This window comes from Manis javanica, chromosome 4, assembly GCF_040802235.1.
Source record: "Manis javanica isolate MJ-LG chromosome 4, MJ_LKY, whole genome shotgun sequence".
Classification (NCBI taxonomy): domain Eukaryota; kingdom Metazoa; phylum Chordata; class Mammalia; order Pholidota; family Manidae; genus Manis; species Manis javanica.
Window position 1 is genome coordinate 134,067,451 of NC_133159.1, and position 24,170 is coordinate 134,091,620.

Genomic DNA, 24,170 nt, shown 5'->3' on the forward strand with positions numbered 1-24,170 from the left:
AGATTCAACCAGCAATGAATCAAAGTTCCTGTTCCTCACTAGCATTTGGTGTTGTCTGTGTTTTGGATTTTAGCTATTCTAATATACTTGTAGTGGTATCTCATTGTTTTAATTGCAACCCATAATGACTTATGTTGAACACCTTTTCATATGCTTATTTGCCATCCATATATCTAGTTCAGTAAGGTGTCTGTTTAGATTTTTTGCCCATTTATTAATTGGGTTGTTTTCTTACTGTTAAGTTTTAAGGGTCACTGATTAATTTTTGTATGTTTACACAACCTTACATTACTTGAATAAACTCTGTTTGATATGTTGGATTTGCCAATATTTTGGTGAAGATCTTTGTGTCTGTGTTCATGAGTGATATTTATATTTTGTTGTTGTCATTACACCTTTCAGGTTTTGGCATTAGAGCAGTGCTTGCCTCACTAAATGATTTGGGGAAGTGCAACATCCTCTTCCTCCATGTCCTGAAAAAGTTTATGTAATATTGGTGTTAATGTTTCCTTAAAAGTTTGATAGGACGAAAACATTTGCTGGTAAAACACCTTGGCTTAGAATTTCTGTGGGAAACTTTTTGATAATGAATTTGATTATTTAATATACATGGTTATTCATATATTCTGTTTTGTCTTGTATTGATTTAGGTAAGAGTAGGTTTCAAGGAATTTGTCCATTTCGTCTTAGTTGTCGAATTTGTTAGCATAAAGTGATTCATAATAATTCCCTACTGTTATTTTTATGTCTGTAGTGACATGGATTATTTAAAAGTGTTGTTTAATTTCCAAATATTGGGGTTTTCCTTGGTGTCTTATTATTATAGATTCTAAATAGCATACTGTGCATTATTTCAATCCTTTTAAATTTATTGAGACTTGTTTTGTGGCTTAGCACATCTCTGTCTTGAAGAATATACTGTATATACTTGAAAAGAATGTGTTCTGTAGTTGCTGGGTGTAATGTTTTCTAAATATCCATTGGGTCAAGGTGATTCATAGTATTCAGATACTCTATTCTGTGTTTTCTAATTTTATTTAGGTACTTTATTGATTTCTGAGAGGAATGTTAAAATCTCCAAATATAATTGTAGATTTTCTGTTCTTCCCTTTAATTCTGTCAATTTCTGCTGCTTGTATTTTGGAGCTTTGTTATTAAGCATATACACAGTTGTGATTTTTATGTCTTCCTGACAAATTGACCATTTTATCATTATGAAATGTTCCTCTTTGATCTCTGATAGTACTTCACCTTGAAATCTATTTTTTCTGATACTAATATAGCCCCTCCAGCCTTCTTATGTTTATTGTTTGCGTGGTATATCTTTTCCTATCCATTTGTTTTTGTTTTGTTTTGTTTTTATTTTGGTATCATTAATGTACAATTACATGAGGAACATTATGTTTACTAGACTCCCCCCATCACCAAGACCCCCCCACATACCCCATTACAGTCACTGTCCATCAGTGTAGTAAGATGCTATAGAATCACTACTTGTCTTCTCTGTGTTGTACTGCCTTCCCCATGCCCACCCCCTACATTATGTGTGCTAATAGTAATGCCCCTTTTCCCCCCCTTCTCCCTCCTTTTCCACCCATCCTCCCCAGTCCCTTTCCCTTTGGTAACTGTTAGTCCATTCTTGGGTTCTGAGAGTCCACTGCTGTTTTGTTCCTTCAGCATCCATTTGTTTTTAACCAATCTGTGTCTTTATATATAGAATGTATCTCTTACTGACAGTGTCTAGCTGGGTCTTGCTTTTTAATCCATACTGACTATCTCCTTTTAATTGAAGAATTTAGTTTAATTAATGTTTAATGTAATTATCTTATGATTGGATTTAGACTTACAATTTGGTTGTTTTCTGTTTGTCCCTTCTGATTTTTGTTCTTCCTTTTTGTACCTTCCTTTTACACCTCTTGTACCTCCTTTCCTGGCTTCTTTTAGATTATTTGAATTGTTTGAGTATTTAGTTTTAACTTGTTATTGGCTTATTAGCTATATCTGTTACAGATTTTTCATGGTGGATCTGTAAATTATAGTAGATAACTTTTCAGTCTACTTAGAGTTACCATTGTACCACTTTACACAAAATGTAGAAACCTTGTAACCATACAGTTCATTACCATTGCTGTCTTTTATTATTATAGTTGTTATGTAATATATGCCATGTATGATAACATACTATATACATTATAAATCCCACATGACAGTGTTATAGGGTTGTTTTTTGTTGTTTTTGCTTTACAGATATGCACATTTTATTCCTACTAATTTAATTTAATATTAGCAAACATTTTACAATAATGCTAAAGCCCATGATGACGAGTTTGTTTTTGTTTGTGTGGTAAAATACACATGACCTAAACTTTGCTGTGTTATCTATTTTTTCTTTTGTGTCATATGTATAAAATCACTGTCAGATCCAATGTCATGAAGATTTTCCCTGGTTTTATTCTATGAGTTTTATGTTTTAGCTCATAAGTTTAGCTCTTTGATCCATATTGAGTTAATTTTTATATATGGTGTAATAAAGATCCAATTTCATTACTCAGATATTCATTTTTCCCAACACCATTATAAAATGTTATAATTTTTGCTTTGAACAGATTTATATATCTTTTTTAATTCAAGAGGATAGAAAAAATTTTGTTTAGATTTACCCAGATATTTACCATTTCTTTGTGAAAAGCCAGTAAATATCCAAGTGGTATCATTCTCCTCTGGCTTGAATTGCTGTTAGCTTTTCTTGCAGGGCAGAGCTACAGCCAGCAAATTCCCTTAGCCTTCTTTCACCAGCAAATTCCTTCTTTAAAGATGTCTTCACTGGATGTAGAAAATTTTCAGTACTTTAAATATGTTCATCCATTGTCTTATGGCCTATAGAGTTTCTGCTAAGACATCATTCAAATTGTTGTTCTCTGTATGTACAGTGTCAGTTTTCTCTGGCTGCTTTCAAGATGTTCTCTATATCTGATTTTCAGTATTTCCACTATGATATGTCCAGGAGTGATTTTCTTTGTTAGTTCTACTGCTTGGGTTTTGTCAAGTTCTTGAATCTACAAGTTGTCTTTCACCAAATTTGGAAACCTAAACATTATTGCTAAAATTACTTTTTCTATTCCAATCACTCTCTTCCTTCTGGGATTCAATTACACATATGTTAGGCCTTTTGCTGTTATATCCCAAACCTCAGAGGCTTTCTGAATTTTTTTTTCTCTTTTCTTCAGACTGAATGAATTCTGTTGTTCTGAATTGAGGTTTACTCACTTCTTTGACATTTCCATTTTCTTTTAAGTCCATCCAGTGGCTTTGTTATTTCAGATATTGGTGGGTTTTTTGTTTTGTTGTTTTTTTTTTTTCAGTTCTAGAATTTCCATTTGGTTCTTTTTCATAGTTACTATCTCTCTGCTGAGATTTCCTATCCATTTATTTCAGTCATTTTTTTTTATCTTACTGAACACATTTTGGTAACTTTTTTGATGATCTTTCTTTTAATTCTAACATTTGTATAATTTCCAAGTTTGTTTCTATGTACTGTTTTTTCTCTTGAGAATAGGTCACATTTTCTCGTTTCTTTGTATACTGAGTAATTTTGGATTTTATCCTTGAATTGTAATTGTCATGTAGATTTTGTTTTATTTCTCCAGAGATGGCTAATGCATTCTTTTAGCTGGCAGTCCAGTTGGTTGGACTCAAACTGCACTAGGTCAAACATCCATTCCATTTGTCTGGTTTTTTGGTTTGTATTTTACATTCAGTCTGCACATGCACAATTCAGAAGCCACCAGAAACTTGGGCATTGTGTATACACAGAATACGGGATTTCCTGTCTCTGGCTACCTCCTTTATAGGATTTCCTCTGTTGCTTACAAGCAGCTGTGATTGTCCTGAACTTTGTCCTCTGTTTCTTCAGGCTTTTAAAGACTGTGGATTTTCCAGCAGAGTTTTAACTGTCCTGTATGGTACCACCAACTCTGGCCTGCCCTCAACCTGTAAGTTGGAAGGAAGGGGGATAGTAACTGTCCCAGCTTCTTCTTCTGAGTGTCAGTACCCCTCTCTGACCTGCCTGCCTTGGTTCACTCTCTCGTACCTTCGGGTATTTGTTTTTATAATTTTACCCCAAATTTAGCATTGTTATCCACAGAAAATTTGATCCAGTAGGAACTTACTTAGTCATATTGGAAGCATAACTTCTGTACTGGCCAACTTAGAAATTTATACACATGATTATGAGTGCTATTTCTATCACTTAGAGTTTTGGGACCTCTGCTTTCTGGACCCATGACACATTCTTTTGAATGACTTTAAGAATGGCAAATGTTTAGACTTTAAGTCTAGCTTTGATTTTTTTTTTTAATAACTGGAACAACACTCAGAGTCAAGAATAATATATTTTCCAGGGAACAAATGCAGTGAACAAGTTGTTATTTTTAATATCAAAAATAAAATTGGATCTTTGAAATAAAGAAAATAACCACTATAACTAGTAATCTGATTTTGAAAATGTCTAAAATAATATTTGACATTTGTATATATTCTTAGAGACTCACCTTCTCATGTCCTTTGCCCATTTTTTATTGGAATATTTTTCACTTAGTGATTTTTAAAAAGGCTTTCAAACAAGGGTTATAGCCCTTTTTCAGTCATTTATATTGAAAATATTTTATACAGTTGTCACTTACCTTCCATTGTATGTGGAATTTTCTCAAATGCAAAGGATTTAAAATTTTGTTCAGTCAAATGTTTCCATTTTACCTTGGTGAAATTTGTATTTGTGCTTTAAGAAACCTCAAATCAAATGAATAATCGTATTTTCTTCTCATTATTTTACTTTTTGAAAAATATTACTATTAAAACTTTATCTGGAATATATTTTGCTGAATAACGTAAGGTACAGATCTAACATAATTTTTCAAATAGTTTAAAAATGTCTTAGCATCATTTAATAATTTGTTCTGACCCTGTTCAACTAAAAGTTGAACTTCATCATATACTAGATATATATACATGCTATACTAGAATCCAGTATGTACAGATAGATATAGATGCATACTAGCATCTGTTTCTGAGCTTTATATATTTTTTAATGTTTGTCCATTATGGAAATATAACTTGTTTCAGTTACTGTAGCTTTGTAGTATGTCTTAATACTGGTGATGTGATTTACACACATCCCTCTTTATTTTATTGCAATATACCTTTGGCTTTTCCTCCTAGTTTTTTGCTTTATTCAAACTTCAGAGTGATTTCTTAAGTTCTTTAGTGGTGTTCCCCAGAAGTCCCATTGTATTTTTTTCATTGAGATGTAATTGACATATAACGTCGTATTAATTTCAGGTGTGCAGCGTAATAATTGATACATGTATATATTGTGAAGTGATCACAGTAAGTCTAGTTAACATCCATCACCATTCATAGTTCAAATTAGTGTGTGTGTGATAACTTTTAAGACTCTCACAGCAACTTTCCAACATACGATAGAAAAAACAGAACACTTCATGAATTTGTGTGTCGTCCTTGCACAAGGGCCATGCTAATCTTCTCTGAATCATACCACCTTTAGTATATGTGTGGCCAAAATGAGCACTCCTCATGGTATTTTGATCAGAATTGCATTCACTTTAAAAATTTATTTGGAAAAAAATTGACATTGTTATAACTTTTCTTATTAGAACACAGTATTTGTGCATATTAGTTCTTTTATGTCTCATTTTTTTCATTAATTTTCTTGTGATAATGAAGGGGTATTTTTTTCCCATTACACCTTATAAATAGTACTTGGGAAAAGCTAATTTATTTATATCCATCTATGACATCAAACTCTTACTCTATTTTTTATATCTGATCACTTTGGATTTTCCAAGTATATTCACTTTAAATAAAGATAATGTTATCTCTTTTTTAATAGTCACATATATTATTTTCTAATTTCTACCTCATTGCCTAGACTGAAACTTTCATAAGCATTAAATAATAATGTTAATAGTAAGAATTCTTCTGTTTTTTATTTTAATGGAATGCTTTAGTATTTTAAATGTCTGCATAATGTTTCTGTTGTTTTAAAAGACATAGTACTTAGCATATTGAGGAATTTTTTTTCAATTTTTAAATTATTGAGTATTAACTTGGGAAAAAGGCATGCTGAAGTTTTAACAGATGCCTTTTCAGCAACTATTAAAATAATCACTTTGATTTATGTGATGTGTTAAATTAATATTGAAAGGGTATCTCGCTGCGACCCTCCTTACCCCAGAACAACTCAGGAGACATGGGCTCATGCAAGAGATTTTGTTATGTGAAAGAGAAAATGGCTGCCCCCAGAGAGAGGGAGCAGCAACTCTGGGTGAGGAAGCATGTTTTTAAGGAGTAGGGGTAGAGTGTGTTCTGCGTTGGTGATTGGATCTTAAGGGGTACGCGACTATCTGGTGGGTGGTGATTGGATCTTAAGGGGTGGGGGTCTTAGCGCACCAGAATTTGCCTTCATTCCCATATTTTTCTTTTTTTAATTGGGCCTCTGGGGAACTGGGCATAGAATCTCATTCTTTAGCTACTTCCTGCTGGAAGGGGGCGCAGATCCTGGGGTTAGCGAGGCCATTGCTGTAGAGTTGGGGAAGGGCGGGCATCCTGAGATGATTCATGATGTCATCTAGCTGGTTTCATTATTCTTCGTGAGAAGGCCTTGATAGCCCTGGAGGAGTAACTGGTTGACAGTATGGTTAGAATTTTTCAAAATCTGATTTGAATGAATTTTTGAAATAGGTTAATGAAGCAGGGAAGGAAAAGGAGAAGAAGAAGAAGAAAAGTAATAGGGGTTAGGAGGGGCAGGAACCAATTGAAGGGTAAGGGAATGGATTGTTAGGGGAGTTTTCTAGGAGTTTGAATACTTGTTCACAGAGGTGTTTTGCGCCATCCCGGACGAGACCGGATTTATTGGTGTAGAAGCAGCATTGTTCTCGGAGTAGGGCACATATACCGCCTTATGCAGCTGTAAGGAGGTCCTGTTTGGTTTGTAGAGTCGATTACTGGAGGATTTGTAGTCTGCGGAGTTGAAGGTGTAAGTGGTCCCATTGGGATGGAGGAGAATCGTGAAGAATGCATTTTTGAGGTCAAGGATGGAAAAGTGAGTGGTGGAAGCAGGAAGGATGGACAATAAAGTATAGGGGTTAGGGACTACTGGATGGACTGGAATAACAACTGCACTGATAATTCTTAAATCTTGAACTAGCCTATAAGAGCCATTAGATTTTTTGATAGCCAGTATCAGGGTGTTGTAAGGGGAATTGGCTGGTCTCAAAAGGCCCTTTCGTAGAAGGGGTATTGAGATTGTGAGGGGAAGGAGGTAGGGTCTTTGAGTTAGATGGTTACAGGTGGGCAGGTGGCGATGGAGGAGGCAGAGGTATCCCTGACTATGGGGTTAACTTGACAAAGGGTAAGGGAAAGGGGGAGGGAGGTGGGTCTGGAATGGTTTGGAGAGCAAGTAGAAAAGAGATCAAAGGCGAGTCGGGGTTGAGGCGTGGGCTAAAGGTAAAGGTGATGGAGGTCCCTAGCTTGGATAAAATGTCTCTTCCCATAAGGGGAACCGGACAACAGGGAATCACTAAAAAGGAATGAGAGAGAGCAACGCCCTTAAAGAGGCAGTGAAGCATGGGAGTTTGTAAAGGTTGATAAGCTGTGCCCTCTACCCTGACTATAGAGGACTGTGAGAGGGAGGGAGGTCCCCAAAACTCCTTCAGAACTGAGTAGGTGGCCCCAGTGTCCAAAAGGAAAGAGATGGGCCTACCCGCTACCACAGTGGTTACCCTGGGCTCCTGTACAGTGATGGTGGTGGTCGGGTGGAGGAGTCCCGGTCCCCCTCAGTCATCAGTTGCCAGACCCAGAAGGTCTATGTGTGCTGTGTTAGAGCTGGATGGCCTGGCATCTCTTGGTGTGCGAGGACAGTCAACAGCCCAGTGTCCCTCCTGATGGCACTTAGGGCATGGACCGGGGGGCTTCCGGAGATTTGGGCAGTCTCTAGCCCAATGACCTGTTTGACCACATTTGAAGCATGGACCAGTAGGTCCTCCTGGCTGCTTCTTAGGAAGTGAGGATACCCGAGCACCAGTGGTTGGGGTAGGTTGAAAGGCCTTAACCGGCATTTGATATTTTTGTTTACAGGCCTTTTCATCTCTTCCATTATATACTTTGAAGGCCACTGCCAGGACTTCTGCCTGAGGAGTTAAGGGTCCCTTCTCTAAATATTTAAGTTTAGCCTTAATTAATGTCAGGGAAACTCTGGGTGAAGAGGTAGGTCATTAATAATTATCTCCCATCTGCCGTCTCAGGGTCTAGGTTTGTAGATTGTAAAAGAGCTTTGGTGAGGTGGTCTAGGAACATAGAGGGTTTCTCATTTTTATCCTGAATAACCTCTTGGAGTTTTTCATAGTTAATGGCTTAATTGGCTGACTTCCTGAGACCCACCACAAGGCAGGTGATAAATTGATCTCTACTGGTGACTCCCCCTGCCGTATATATATAGTCGCAGTTAGGGTCTCGGTCAGGAACCACCTCAGTACCAATTGGATGAGCTAGAGTAGTTTGGTGAACCTCATTGGCATGAGTTCTAGCCTGTTCCCAGACTTGCCTACGCTCCTCCGGCAAAAGTGTGTTGGGTAGGATCATGTGAATATCATGAAAGGTAAGATCATATGACTGAGTTAGGTACTGGAACTCTTTTATGTAAGTAGCTGGGTTGGAGGTGAAAGAGCCTAATCTTTTCTCAATTTGAGATAGGTCGGAGAGAGAGAAAGGGACATGGACCCAGAGAACACCCTCTGTACCAGCTACTTCCCATAGTGGGGCTAGGATCTGGGTTCAAGAGCAAGTGACTGGAGGGCTTGGCGCGGGACTGGGTGAGGGAAGGGGAACTGGTTGTGGAGGAGGAGGAGGTGCTGCGGCTCCTGCAACAGCACTAGGGGAGCTGGGAGGATTGGGATTTTGATCTTGCAGAGAAGGAGGTTGTGGTGGGAGAGGAACTGGTGGTTGAGGGGGAGCTATGGGGTTTGAGATCAGTAGGGAGGAGGTTCATCTGCAGGGTCAAAGTCAGAGGACGTGGTGGGAATTGGTGGGTGATGGGGTGAAGTTTTTTAGAGTGAGGAGAAGATGTGTAGGATTGCAAGGGAGACAGAGAGCGGGCTTGGTTCACAAGTAGGAGAAAGCCTGAATATATGAGATCTCTTTCCATTTGCCCATGTGCTCACAGAAGTTGTATAAGTAGTGGAGAATTTTAGGATCGAAAGAGCCATTGGGAGGTCATTTAGACTGATTGTCCAAGGAATATTGTGGCCAGATCTCATTACAATAGCAAATAAGCTTAAAAGGTTTGAGGTCTGGAGTGAGATGGAGGGGTTTTAGATTATTGAGTAAGCACCCTAGCAGTGAGTCTGCGGGAATGGAGGGGCCAGATCCCTTGGTGAGAAGGAGACCATTCACAAGTCGCTGAGGCATCCCAGGGCGATTGAGAAGGTTGCCGAGAAGACCAGACACAGTTAGGGGGTCATCACCACACCCCCTCTAACCAAGTGGTCGAGGCAAAAACGCCGAGGAGGCTCAGTACCTGGTACCAGGAGAGTTTACGAGTAGATAAAGGGAGACCAGGCCTCAATGAATGAGGATTCTCACCATGGGGAGGCAGAGAAGGGTCGACTATGGGGATCAACTGTGACTCTGAAAGTCGTTGTTGGAGGTGCTCCTGTCCCAGAGGAGCCTTTGGGGGTGCCAGACACTCAGTGGTCACTTCCCAGGGACATTTAAGGCAACCATGAAGGGGAGACTTACCAAATTGAAGGCCAGTGTTGGGCGAGAAGATGAGCGACCGGGAAAATGGACGGTGAGCCCGTGGAGGAGGATCGGGCAGTGAGGGTTCCCAAAGCAGCTCAGGTTCCCGGAGGAAGAGCAAAGTCAATGGGAGAGCCTCATCCGAAGTCACGGCACCAATGAAAGGGTATCTCGCCGCAACCTTCCTTACCCCAGAACAACTCAGGAGACACAGGCCCACGCAAGAGATTTTATTATCTGAAAGAGAAAATGGCTGCCCCCAGAGAGAGGGAGCAGCAGCTCGTGAGTGAGGAAGGGCGTTTAAGGAGTAGGGGTACGGTGTGTTCTGCATTGGTGATTGGATCCTAAGGGGTGGGCGACCATCTGGTCAGTGGTGACTGGATCTTAAGGGGTGGGCAACCATCTGGTCAGTGGTGACTGGATCTTAAGGGGTGCGTGACCATCTGGTCAGTGGTGACTGGATCTTAAGGGGTGCACGACCATCTGGTCAGTGGTGACTGGATCTTAAGGAGTGGATGACCATCTGGTTGGTGGTGATTGGATCTTAAGGGGTGGGGGTCTTAGCACGCCAGAATTTGCCTTCAAATATATTTTCTAAGCTTGACTTGTCTTTTTCTTAGTGGAGTAAACTCTGCTTGGACTCATTATAGTTGTACTTTAATGGTCTGCTAAACTTAATTTGCTGAGTTGCTCTTATTTTACTTAGGATATTTACATCCATTTCCATAGGGCCTGGCCTCCTCTTTCTGTCTTTGCTGTTTTTTCTTTGGGGTATTTGAGTATTAGGGTGTGCCGGATTTATAAAAAGAAATGGAAAGCAGCTTTTCTTTTCCTGTGACCTGCAAAGTATATACTACTTGAAGAGTCATTCTCCACTCTTTCTCTCATACTCTATCTCCAGTCTCTCTGCAACCCTATCACTCTACCTTTGAAATATGGACAGCATCCAGCCATTTAATTATTTCCATTAGTACTACCTAGTCTAAAATGTTGCTTTCTCTTGCTTAGATTATTACACTAAGTTTGTTCTGACCTTTACCCCACTTCAGTCTAGTTTCAGAACAGCAGCCAGAGTGATCTTTTAAGAACTAAGTTGGGTTATATAACACCACTGCTCCAAGCTCCTCCAGAGGATTCCTGTCTCGTTCAGAAAAAAATATTAAGCCCTGATTAAGGCTTACTTCCTCTCTAACCTCATCTTATACCACTCTCCACTTACTCTTCACTGACTAAAATGGCCTACGAATTAGTCATGCCAAGCAAGTCATGACTGTGGTGTTTTGCCCTTCTGTTCTGCCTCATTTGCCACTACCCCACTGCACAGTTTACTTTCTGTCCTTCAGATCCCAATTCAGGAGTTAAAGACTTATCACGAAGTCTTTACCCATAATCCGTAGAAATGAAGGTATCCCTGCCACACTCTGTCCCCTTACTGGACTTTATTTTTTTCTTCTTAGTACTTACCAACACCTGGAAATTGGTTTTTGTTTTGCTTTGCTTATTTGTTGTCCCCACACTAGTGTGTAAAAACTTTGTTTTTATTTACTGTATTAATCCTTAGTGCTTAGTTAGAACAGTTCCTGGAGCATAGACACTTCCTCATAACACTAATAAATATTTATTGATACAATACATGATGTGGGTAAAATTGTACATTTCCAGAATATCTCGCCTGGCTTTAGTACATCTGCATATCAATAGGTGTTCAAAGGTGGAAAGAAGTATGTATGGCTTTAGTGCATTTGTATCATTCCTCAGGGGTGGAAAGAAGTTCATCTCCATATCAATGGGTAATTACCTGGGCAAGGAGGGCTTATCTGTACCTGAGAGGTGAGCAGGGGGCCGGTTTTCCTTCTACTAGAGCAGGAAAGAGAGAAGGTCCCAGACTGCAGTGTGTGAGCAATAAACAGATTTTAAATTTTATTTCTCCCTTTGACTGATTTCGGTTTTTAGAGGTATTTTGCCCCAGGATTTGCTTTCCCTGGACTTAACACTTGAACTGAAGGAACTCACCTATAAGTAGTTTGGGGGGAAAATTTTAACACCTCCTTTTTTTGTTTTTCCCCTTATTATTGGTTTTTACAGATTTTTTAGGTCTTTTGTCAAACTTTTAGGCAGAATTATTGTGACATAAATTACATAAGATAAGCGACTCACCAATTTTAAGTGTTCAATTGGATGAGTTTTGACAAAAATGTACAGTAATGTTAACACCACCACAGTCATGCTGTGGAACATTTCCATCACTTCTTGTGTCAATTTTGCTAAGCTACATTATCCAGAAAAATATCGACCAACTTTCCTAAAGGAAAGAGAAAATATTAGCTATGTATCCCAGTAGAACAAGATACTAGTAGAAAAATCCAGAACATGGATAGCTTCAAGAGGTGAATGGCTTTTAAAAAGAAAAGTAGCAAAACTGTTCCACATTGAGTCTGTAAGGTAAATTCTAGCCGGAATAAGCAGGCAAAGAGAGGCAACAAAGGGCCAGGTAATTTATTTAAATACCTCCGGGTAAGGTTCTGTGGCCTTCTTGTCAGAGGCCAGAGAAGTCACACCTGGTTGGGGAGGTGGGGCGCTTATAAGGGATTAGGAGGGGAGGAGTGGGCAAACTATCTTAGGGGGGTGTTGAGAGGTATGATTGGCTAAAGGTGACATAATAGTTAACTAGAAACTTTTTTCTTTCCAAGAGGGAGGAGGCTGACATCCGGGTCTTAGTTGGCACATCAGGATGGAATTCAGGGAGAGCTGTCCCCTTTCCATATATGGCACGGACTTTGGGGTCTGGTCTGTTCTCCCCCTATGGCATCTCTCTGTTCTGTTTGCATGTCCTTGTTTTTCCTTTCTTCAGCCTAACAGAGTCCTAAGAGACATATCAACCAAATACAAAATACAGAGCTTGCCTATTAGATCTTAATTCTGATGACCCCGTTGTGAAATGGCATTTTTGAGATAATCTGGAGAATTTGAAAGTGGACTATATGATGCTAATAAATTATTAATTTTGATTTGTATAACATGATGGAGAATATGCTAGGGGAAAAAAAGACTTATGAGTTAGAAATATCTACAGATTTTCAGTATGGTGAATGGGGTTCGATTTAAAATTTTCAAGAACAAAGATTTGGCAGGGGTACAAGGAAAATTATTGAAAAAAGTATTGGTAAGATGTTGGTAAGTGCTCAAGCTACATGGTAAATCATTAAACTGTTCTCTTGTGTGTTTGAAAATTTCAACAGTAAAGAATGTTTTTATGTATGTCTTTTGATGGACATATGCTCTTTTTTCTCTTTAATATATACCTAGGAATGGGATTGTTAGGTCATAAGGTAAGGTGTGTGTTACTTCAGTAGATACTGCCAAACAGATTTCCAACCTGGTTGTACCAATACCGACCACCTGCTGCGTATGAGAGTTTCAGTTGTTCCATATCTTTGGCAACACTTAGTTTTGATTTTGGTCTTGGTTTGCATTTTAGCCAATCTGGTGGATGTGTAGAAGTATTTCATTGTCATTTTAATTTGCATTTCCCTGATGAATAATGTTGTTGAGTACTTTTTCTTCTGCTATTGGTCTTTTGGGATAGCCTCTTCTGTGCAGTTTCTTTTCCTGATTTTTGCCTATTTTTACCTTGGGTAGTTTTGTCTTTTTCTTACTGATTTATACAATCTTTTTTTAATATGCTGAATATAAGTCCCATGTTGGATATATATATAGAGAGAGAAAATGTCTTATCTCAGTCTGTGACTAATGTTTCACTCATAATGGTGTCTTGATGAACACAAGTTCTTAATTTTAAGGAAATCAAATTTTTTGCAGATAGTGCTTTTGTGGTCCTGTTTAAGACATGTTTACCTACTCCAAGATCATGAAGATATTCTTACACATTTTCTCTAGAAGTTACATTATTTTGCCGTCCACATTTATATCTATAGTCCATCTCAAATTAATTTTCATTCATGGCATGTGGTACAGAGGCAAGGTTAATTTTTTTCCATAATGATGTCCAGGTGATCCAGCACCATTTCTTGAAAGTTCCATTTTCCTCACTGAACTGCAGTTGTGTGTTGTCAGGTGATTATATATATTTGTGTCTATTTCTAACTTCCTATTTTACTCTAATGCTCTATTTATCTGTCCTTCTGCCATCACTGTTAAATCTTACTAAGTATTAAAACCTTAGCTTTTTAAAAGTTAAGTTTCCAGAGTTTTCACAATGACTCTCCTAGAGACATATTTACTTACTCCTTAGATCAGTATCCTTCTGTTCAATTGTAATACCTTTTCATATGTTAGGTGATTTTTTTTTCATCTTGATTGAGGCAGTCTCTTGTTCATAAGAGCTTAGATGGGTCCCTGTTAAAATTTTCAGTAGGATAAAGGAAAAAGAGGAACATTTGATATTGTCCTCAGGAACATTTGCTAGTGTTAAACTCTCCTAGAGGAGTTCAAAAAGAACACTAGAGCGATGTAGTTACAGCAGTGAGCTAAATCTTCTGCTATGGTAGACCAAGTTTCTCAATTTACTCTTCTTATTCTGGGATTTCTGTCTTTTTAGAAGCCAGCCTCAGTTTTGTCTTCCTTCTGTCTCAAGAAGCCAATACCAGTTGTAAGGCAGCATCTGCTGAGTTTCTTTTGATACCCTAGTGGAATCCAGTTGTGCCATTCTAAGTGTGTCACAACCCACCTTGGCTCTTGTCCTAGTTGCTCCAAGATAAGGGCATTAGTGGGGTACCACTGCTAATCTGCGTACTCATTAAGCAGGCAAAGGATTGAACATCAGTCGTCTTTTTCTTCATTCCAGTCCCATCTGTAGTTTATCTTGCAGAAAATTCCTCATGGTTTCTGATATGTGGTTGCCTAATACTGATACATGCTTTCTTCAGTTTTTCAGTCATTTCAGTGGAAAACTGGAAGGGTGAACAAAATAGAAGCATGTACTTAGTGCCAATGTAATTGCAAGTCAGTGCTAGTTTTTAAAAAATGAGTTTCTAGCCTCCCAAGTTGAAATCTTTGAAAGTCACTGTTCATTTTATTAAGGCGAGTGTTGTTCTTAAAATGTGCTTACATGGATTTATATGTGCATGACTTGATACTCCATAACAAGTAACCCTGCTACTCTCCTGTAAAGCTCAGGAAGGAACAATCCATTGATTCATGAAGATGCCCCTTAAGTCCTTCTGTGCTGGGTCTCAATTCTGTGGCTTGGTATCTCCCCCACCTCCCACAACTGGAATATGAGTAAGCTGGGCTGAGAAAGATGAAGACAATTGCAGATACTCAGAATGGGGTAGGAGTGACTATTTTGAAATTGAGTAGTTTCAAACAATCTACCTGTATGCCTTTATTTGATGATAATGCCACACGGCTCTCTTGCCAACTGGGTAAGAGAAACTGTGGAGCCAGAGTCCTTTCTCAAGCCAGTTTATTAAAGATCCAGCCAAGTAGCAAGGACTGTTTCCTACATTCTTTGTTACTTTAATGCTGGTCATAATTCTCAGGAATTGGTAAGTAAATAAGAGTACATATTTAGAAGTTTAGGGCTCAATTACACCTAGCTTTTTTGTTTGTTTTGCTTTTTAATATAGCTGAAGTATATACTTGGTTTTTATTCTTTATTTAGTGGGGGAAAAAAGCACAGAAATGTTTCAACTTCTACATTGTAATTCAAAAACAAGAACTTGCAACTGACCCTCAAGTGATATTTTTTTGAAGAGGAAAGCAGTAATAGGAAATTTAACTAGGAAGACCCTAAACTTCAATTGTGAAGTATCTCCTTTCTCCAAGAACTGGGCCTGATCAGAGTTCAGACCCACTAATGTGGAGTAAGAAGGGGTAAATCACAAGTAAAGACCTTGGCACTTCTATAAGAAATTTAAATAATAGGCAGACATACAGAGATTCATAAATATGTACGTGGTACCAGCTAAACCACAGAGAAGATACTGCATTTGTGGTTCAGGGATAGTAAATATTTGTGGTCAAATTAAAATTCAACATTAAACTCTTCATCTGTGATGGAAACTCTCTAGAAACTGCATGGAGGGCCTGCAAACTGCATAAACTCTCAAAGGCCTCTCCTCTCACCCACTGGGCTAGAAGAGCCTATTCTCCTTCATTCACACTGCATCGCTGGCAATCCCTTCTGAGGAGAGAAGGGGCTCTCTGGTGCTCTAGTTATCTGCCCAGGAAGCCCACTACAAGGCTCCCCCTTCTTGTGGCTTACTCCTTCACATCTGATCCAGTGATACTTTACCTAGGAGCCCCTGTCCATCTTATATAAAGGACCAGTCCTATATAAAATCCCAACCCTGCTGCTCTCAGTCCCTCTTACTCTTATTAAGTTTTTTTTTCAATCTGTTTTTCTTTCCTCCTGCAATTTAAGGTTAGCCATTACTTTGACCAAATATTTTGTTTGGTCTTCTTTAGTATTCAGATATCTCTGAATATTAAAACAAATTTTTGCAATAATCCAGCCAAATTTTCTCTTCTTTTTTTTTTAACGCTTTTACTCTATGTTTGTATGGTATCTCCTATGGCTTGACATTTATTTGCTTTTCTCACCAGAATATTAAACTCCATAACCAGTAGGACCACTGAATATACCTAGTGCCTTGAATAAGGCCTGCCACACATAGCAGGTGCTTAGTACATATTTATTGAGTGAATTCAGTGGAATCCCTTAAAGTGTTTCAGGAGATGCAGTCTAGGAAGCAGAGTTATACATGCCCCCAGGAGTAGGGTGCTGTTCCACAGTAGTACTTCAGACTGTGATATCAGCCTGAAACACCTCCAATGTCCCATTTTCTGTTCAGTGGTAGGTACATAGGGTCTCTGACAAGAAGACTGGACTCACAAATGATGCCTAAGGCTTCAGATGTAGAAGGCCTTACAACTGGGCTACACATGGTATGGAATTTATGTAGTTTAGTTTTCACAGTAAAAAATGTTGCAATGTTTGTCTCTGGCCTTCAGCTTTGTTGAAGATCCTCCTTATGTTGAGTGGGAGCTCTTCCAGGGAAATATGAAGACTAGAGTACATAGATGTACTTTTTATATTATTTTCTGACATATAAATATATTCCCTCTTGCCCAGCCTTTTGTCATTTGAGACCCTGGTTGAGGGGTCTTTTGTTACTGACTACTCCCAGTCCTCTTGGACTGGATGATGACTGATGAACAGGGTTTTTTCCTATCTGCTTTTCTTTGCTTCCTTTTCTAGGTTTCTCAGTCCTCTCAACACAGAGAAACTCTGTTGTGATAAATACATAAGGTTTTCTGGATCAGTTCCAGAAACTTGTTAATGATCTTTAGTGTTTGGTATGAAATGTGTTTCACAAATGATGTTGATGATTTCTAAGATATGCTGTTCAGTTTTTTAAAAGTAGCAAAAAAAAATGGCCAAGTATATAACCATTTATGTGATATATATTTATACAAGGTATAGGGAGAGCCAACAGTTAATGATATATGGCAGTATATGCATAATATCTCTCTGAAGGACATACCAGAAACTGGTAACAGGGCTGAGGAACCAGAGGGTCTAGAAACCAGAGGTGGGAAATTTTTGTTTCAAAATTTGGCCCTTCACAGGCAGAGAAAGACAAATACCAAATGATTTCACTCATATGTGGAGTATAAGAACAAAGAAAAAACTGAAGGAACAAAACAACAGCAGAAACACAGAACCCAAGAATGGACTAACAGTTACCAAAGGGAAACGGACTGAAGAGGATGGGTGGGAAGGGAGGGATACGGAGGGGTGGGAAGAAAGGGGGCATTATGAATAGCATGTATAATGTGGGGGTGGTGCACAAGGAGGGCTGTGCAACACAGAGAAGACAAGTAGTGATTCTACAGCATCTTACTACGCTGATGGACAGTGACTGTAATGGGGTTTGTAGGGGGGGACTTGGTGATGGGGGGAGTCTAGTAAACATAATGTTCCTCATGTAATTGTAAATTAATTATACCAAAAAATAAAAAATTTAGCCCTTTGTACATTTGTTTTTACCATGTGCCGTGTGTTTAAACTACATATTACTAAGCAGCTTCAGTTTGGCCTGGTACTTGAAGCCAATGTGCCACCATGTCTCCAGTGCCTCCTACAATACATACTCTCACTGAACTTCTTTTCTAGTTTGTCAGCAGCAAAAATGGCTTTAATCTAAGTAGTAAGAAGTAAGTGACAGCTCTGTGTTCTCTATTCAAAAAAAGTTCAGGCTGTGTGTAGGTTTCCCTAGTACAGGCTGGTACAGAAATTTTGTTCCTCTTTCTGTCTTATCAGTATGAAGCTCTGAAACTATACTTCAAAGTAGTTTATAACTGTTTGCTTGTCTTTCTATGTGTGTGCTTCAGAAGTATAGTAAGCAACATTCATAGTTACTGGCTTGCTCTCTCTAAGCCTATTCTTAGCCTGATGACTTGGAAAGATACAATAAAGAATCGGAAATACATTCTAAAACAGCTTTTTGGTCTTTCAAATCCTGTGAAGCTATACCACACCACATAGGCTTGGTGATCAGGAATGCATCAGATGAGATACCATCAACTCCAATGTCATTTTGCCAGAATGTCCTGCAGAAATATACATCTCCCTGATTTAGATAAAAAATCATAATCTTCATTGTGCTCTGTTCTGGTCATAAGAGAACTCCATGTAAGTTTTTTATTCTGTCTAGAATTGAGTTTACTTTCTGTAAAAATGGGGTGACAGTAGTCCCTTCATAAGATTTCAGTAAGGATTACAAGAGATAACGTAAGCAAAAATGCCTAGATATTAAAATAAAAGTCTCTTTCAATGCATATGTTATTCATAGTGAGTGGAGGGGAAAGTTGACTTCAAAAAAACGACCTGTTACAACCCAGTCCTATAACAGATTCCCATGTATCTCTTCAGATCATCCTGTAGTTTCTGTTGCTGTTTTCTGTAATTCTTAAGGATTCCCTCAAATCCTCCACCATCTCCATTTTCTACCCTTTCAGCTCTTGCCATTATCCTGTGGCTTTAGATATGGAAAACCTGTTATATTTACCTTTCAAACTAAGATTCAGGCCCAGCAAAAAATAAAACAGGATTCAAATAATTTTTCAGAAGGCCAGGCAGGTGTGCTTGCAGTTACATTACCCCAGTATCTCCTGTAATGGAAACCCTAACGTGAGGGTTTGTGAGCCCTTGGAGGAAAACAACAAAACACCACTTTGGAAATAAAATCATGCTGTCCTGGGAGTTCCAGTGCTTCCCATGCTGGCCTCCTTTCAGCACCATTCCTTTCTGCAATCCCACCCCACTCTCGGCCCTGGCACATAGTCCCACGAACATGCTACCTGCCTTCTCTCTGTTTCTGGCCCCATCCTTTGGCTGCTCGGTTTATTTTTTCCACATCCTCACCTTCTTCAAGTTCCAAGCTAAATAACCCTCACAGATGGCTTGTTCCATCAGAGCTGTTTAAGAACAGGACAGTGAACTGGGGTCCAGAAGGAGCTGCCAAAGCCCAAGGCTGCCCTTCCTACAGACTTTGTCGTCAGCTCCCTGGAAGTCCACAGACAGTGAGCAGAAAGGCTGGCAGGCTGGGTGGTGGAATGTCTTTTTAACACTATAATCCTCTAGCAGCTAACAACTAGTTCTCACTTAGATTTACAAGTCAGGATCTGGAGCCGGCTACACTGCATACTCCATTTTCCTCAGAAGACCAAGCATTTTGCAGTTGGTATTTCTCCCCCATGTTTTTATAGCATGGAAACCCAACAGGAAATGGCAGTCCCACTTATGTTTTGGATCATGGTTTGAGTCCTTACTGAACCCTCTTTATGAACTCCTGGAGAGGTCTGGACCCCTGTCTTACCTGACCTGATGGGCAGTATTCCCAGCTGTCAGCACATCCTTGAGAAGAGGGTGAACTTCAGACACCTATTCAAAATCGTGCAGAAAATAGAAGACCTAGAATTTCACTTTCTTTCCTGTAAGCATGGACATGTAAGTTTCCTGTCTGCCTTGTCATCAGCTTTGGGACTCTTCTCTCCTACATCCCTCATGTATTGCAGTGGACTCTAAGCTTCTGTCCCCATCCGTTATCCCAGCATCCCCTCCTTCTGTCATAACCAGATGGGTCTGGTTAATTTTGCCCTCATGATGAGACAGCCCTTCCTTCATCTCCACAGTTATTCCTGTGGACTTAAGACCTCTCTGGTCATGATCTTCCTCTCTTTCCCTTCCTTTTCTCTCTTCTCTTTCTAACTGTTGCCTTTGTAAGTAGATTCCTCTGCAGTGGCTGTGGAAGGGCATTATGTGCCATTTGCCACTGTAGAAGTCTCTTTTCCCTCAGTAAGCAGAGTTTCCTTGAGAGACCCCTCCCTTTCTCCATTAAAAGCCATGTTTGTAGATTATCTGCTTGAACTCTGGCATAACAGGGCAAGGAACAATGGCATGTGTGGAGTGGTCTGTCCAGACAAAGGGAAGTTAACTCTCAGCTAGAGAGAACACAGTTGAAGAAGCTTTCCCTGGAAAGAACAGAGAAGGAAAGAGAAAATTTTGTAGTGGGGAAATACTCGCTGAGAACTCAATCAGAAATCAGCATCTCCCCCCTAAGCCTGGTCTCTCTGTTGAGAAGTAAACTACTGTTCTTTTTCTTCTCTGCTTTCATATATTACTCCAGGATCAAGGGTTGCCAGGTGAACAACACACCCCGTTGCTTGTACAGTGATAGTTTCTTGGATTAACAGATTTGTGCAGCCTTTGGGTGCCAGGTGGAAGGAGGAAACTTTGATTTCCTTTGTCTTGTCTCCATGTTCTCTGGTAGATTTTCCTCTTTACAATACATCCAAAGTTCAAGACTGTGTAGTGCTTCTGTGTAGAAATTCTGGGGACACTCATATATAGATCTTTACTTGTCATCCAGCAGTGACTGACTTCCCATATTCATGTGGCTCATCAGCTGAGGTTTTGCCCATACTGTGTCCAGGGAAATGAAGTTAACCTTATGATAAAGCTCCTTTTAGGGCAGGTACGCTGAGAAATTTTTAATTTCAGTATCTCTGTTCTTGCCTGTGGCTTGGCTAAGTACCCATTTGGTTTGTGTTCATCTAAATGCAGGTTCATTAGAACAGTTTATCTTGTCCTGGGGGTGGGTGGGCCTTTGGGCTGCTGCTGAGCCAGGGGATGTGTATCTGCTAGTGAAAAGCGCTTGAAGTAGGCTCTTTCTCCAAAAGTACCATTACCTTCCTAAGAGGCTACAAAGCCTAACAGACTGAGTACAGACTGGAGTAGGACAAATCTGGGTTCACATTCCTACTTCACCACTTACTAGCTGTTTGTTTCCTTCGAGCCTCAATTTCCTCTTCCTCCTTCTGTCTCAAGGGATTACTGTGATAATCAAATGAAATAACACAGTGCTTAGCAACCATCAGTCACCATTTCACCACCACCACAGCTTTCCCAGTACAATAGGATGTTTCAGCCACCGAGAAGCTGTGACCAGTAAAAACAGCAGAGGAAGTAAGATGCTGGCTTGTTCTATGTGCCAGTGCTCTGCATCTCCTTAATGGTCTCATTGCATGCTGATATGAGTTTTTATTTCTAGAATATGCCCTTCCTTGAGTTTGTTCAGTATTCTTTTTCACTTGTGAGGACTTCCTTCATGATCAGTACGCAAGAGCTTTCGACTGGCCAGATGGTGATTCTCCTAGAAGGTAAGCCAGTTACCTCTGTGCCACCACAGAAACATTGCTGGCACAATGGCCTCCAGAGACCACTCCTTACTTCTTTGCACCTTGGCTTTTCTTAAGGAACCTTTCCTGGCTTTAGTTCTGGTGACAAGTTAGCCAGAAAGCTTGTCCTCAGCCTCCTACAGGGCATAAAGGTTTGGCCCGTACCCTCCAAGTGGCCTGGGGGGAGCTACAGGGTACCAGAAGTGGCCATGGGAAAGAAATGGCTGACAGAAAGATCAGTGTGTGAGCCAGCAGCTCCCCATTGCCTGCTGGAGCAAGCTCAGTGAGGCCGCTGACAAGAGTCTTCAGAACACTAAACAGGTGATTAAAACATCAGTATAAGTCTTTCCAAACCTCACAGAAAGCCAAAAACTTAGTTTGGATACCAACAGAAATTTTCCGCTCTGGAGCTTTATAAACTGGTCTGCTGTTTCTTCCTCTGCTCTGTGGCCAAAGGGGAGCACTGTGCTAATGATTCTATAAAATTCTCCAAGCCTTCCTCAACAGCTTATCATATGTGAAGAACCTATACCAGCTTTTTCCATCAGGAATTATCTGCAGCCTCTCAATGTTAGTTCAGATTCTGAATCTTAGCCCTTCTAAAAAGGCCAAGCCCAGCTCTTGGCACTGTTCCCTGTGACAGAGCTGAGCTCCAGCATCAAGGCCAGTGGCAGAACTGTCTTTTCTCTCCTCCTTTCCAAAATGACTGCCCAGAATCATGGAAAGAGACCTTCTGCATCATCTGCACAAACAAGGTTTAGTAACTTGTCCAAAATCACACACGTTAGGGGAAGATGAGGTGAACTTTTCTTTCAACCCTGCTCTCCCCAGACCCGTGGTATGTCAGCTGCCCAGGAGGAGTACACCAAGCCCAGAAGGAGTTCAGTCTTCAGGAAACTAGCAACAAGGGGCTGCCCCTTTGTATTCTATACTAGGCGAGGTCTTCCGCTTGTGGGGATTGTGAGAGTCTCTGCCTGAAGCACAGGTGAATGCTCTGGATCCACTGAGAGCCTAGGGAAGTTGGAACACTAAATAAAAGCAGAGACACATTCCAGCTCCTCCACTTACTAGCTGCCGAACCTTGAGCAAGTTACTTCTCTGTGCCTTGATTTTATCTTCTGTACTACTTCATGGGGCTGTGGTGGGGATTAGATGAGTTGGTACATGTAAATAATTTCACACAATGCCTGACATGAAGCAGCCCTTCGCTGAATGTTGGCTGAAACTAGTAACCGTGAGCGGAGCACACAGCAGGTTTTGTCGTTCGGCCTTCAAAGACCCTATTGTGGTCTCCCAAGACTCTGGTGAGGTGGCAAGAACAGTGGACTGGGAAGTCATTGTGTCTGGCTTCAAATCTTATTTAGTTTACTCCAGTATCAGTTTCCTCATCTCTGTTATCATTCTCTGAATGTAATAGTCACTGTGTCATAGGTGCTGAGGTTTTCTAGATCCTAAAAGTAAAAATGAAAAATGTAATGTAATTTTTTTGTACCTTAGCTAAGGTAGAGTTGCATTTTGAAGAGTGGACTAAGATTGTGACCACCTTGCAGCCTTTTAAAGCTGTGATTCTCAAATATCAGGATTCACAGTTACCTGGTACTCTTGTTCAAGGTACACATTCCAAGGCTCTACCCCCAAAAATACTCATTTAGTACAAAATGGAGTCCTGGAATCCATGTTTTTAACTAGCTTACCATGTGATTCTGATGCAAGTGGGTTTTTTTTTTTTATTCTTTTTAGTGTTTATAGATGAAGAAAAATGAACTAATATTTCTTGGACTTCTGTGTGCAGGCATTTGCTTTACTATACTTTTTCCTAGTTAGCAAAGCCTGTGTAAAGTCCCAACTATGAGGTGTGGGCCACCTTTCAGATATAGGACTTTAAATGTAGGACCTGAAAATGCCACTTAAAGTGGCCTTCTACCTCAGCCCTAATCTTAGAGAATTTCTGTATGCCATATTTTTAATATGCTGTGCCCCCACAGGTTTTGAGGTACGGGGTAATTATTTCTCAGATGACATCAGTGCTCTGAAGAGCATGCCTCTCAGCTCTTGCTGAGATGTGTGACACCTTACCCTGGGGCAACAGCCTCCAGTTAGACAAGGGGAAACATGCCAAAGCTTGGCTTCTTGTGGTGTCTTATTTCAGACTAGAAACTCTGTAGGCAGCCTGACAAAAGAGAGCACCTATCCTTTACTGAGCCTGAGCCTCCGTGGGGAACACCACCCAAAGCAGAAAGACCTTCTCAGTCTGCCCAGGGCATCTGTGTTGCAGAATGCAAGGAGCATGGTTCACATAGTGTACAATGTGGCTGGCACCCCTCTGTGATGTAATCCATGTTGTTCAAGTACCCATAGTCTATAGTAGGTGCTGCGGATATATTTTTCTATAAATATCACACACACACATCTGTGTGTGTGTGTGTGTGTGTGTACAAATTACAGTGCCTGCCCTCAGAAATCTTACTTAGGAGAGAAAACAGGATAGATTAATGGGAGAAAGATAAGCATAAACAAATCAACAGATCAAATTTATGGATGTCGTGAACTTGAGAGGGAATACATACTCAGATGACAAATTTAGGATCCAAGGATAACCTAATAGGCTACAATGAAAGAAGTAAATAACAAGATGAATTCAAACAAGAATA

At 39.9% G+C, this 24,170-nt stretch overlaps 1 protein-coding gene and 1 non-coding gene across 9 annotated transcripts in view; one reads left to right on the top strand and one right to left on the bottom strand.

The window, feature by feature from the left end:
• The window catches only part of SMG6 (SMG6 nonsense mediated mRNA decay factor), a 244,338-nt gene that overhangs the window by 188,669 nt on the left and 31,499 nt on the right, over nt 1-24,170 (top strand). The window contains exon 14 of one of the 8 annotated variants that reach the window (XM_073235029.1): nt 3,914-3,992. The exons of the other annotated variants lie outside the window; for them this stretch is intronic. Within the exon in view, the coding sequence (XP_073091130.1) occupies nt 3,914-3,992 (79 nt within the window). The remainder of the gene's footprint in view (nt 1-3,913; nt 3,993-24,170) is intronic. 8 annotated transcript variants of the gene reach the window in all.
• On the bottom strand, nt 5,481-5,589 carry LOC118973258 (U6 spliceosomal RNA). Its single transcript, XR_005062516.1, has one exon. It is a non-coding gene; the product is annotated as a U6 spliceosomal RNA (small nuclear RNA).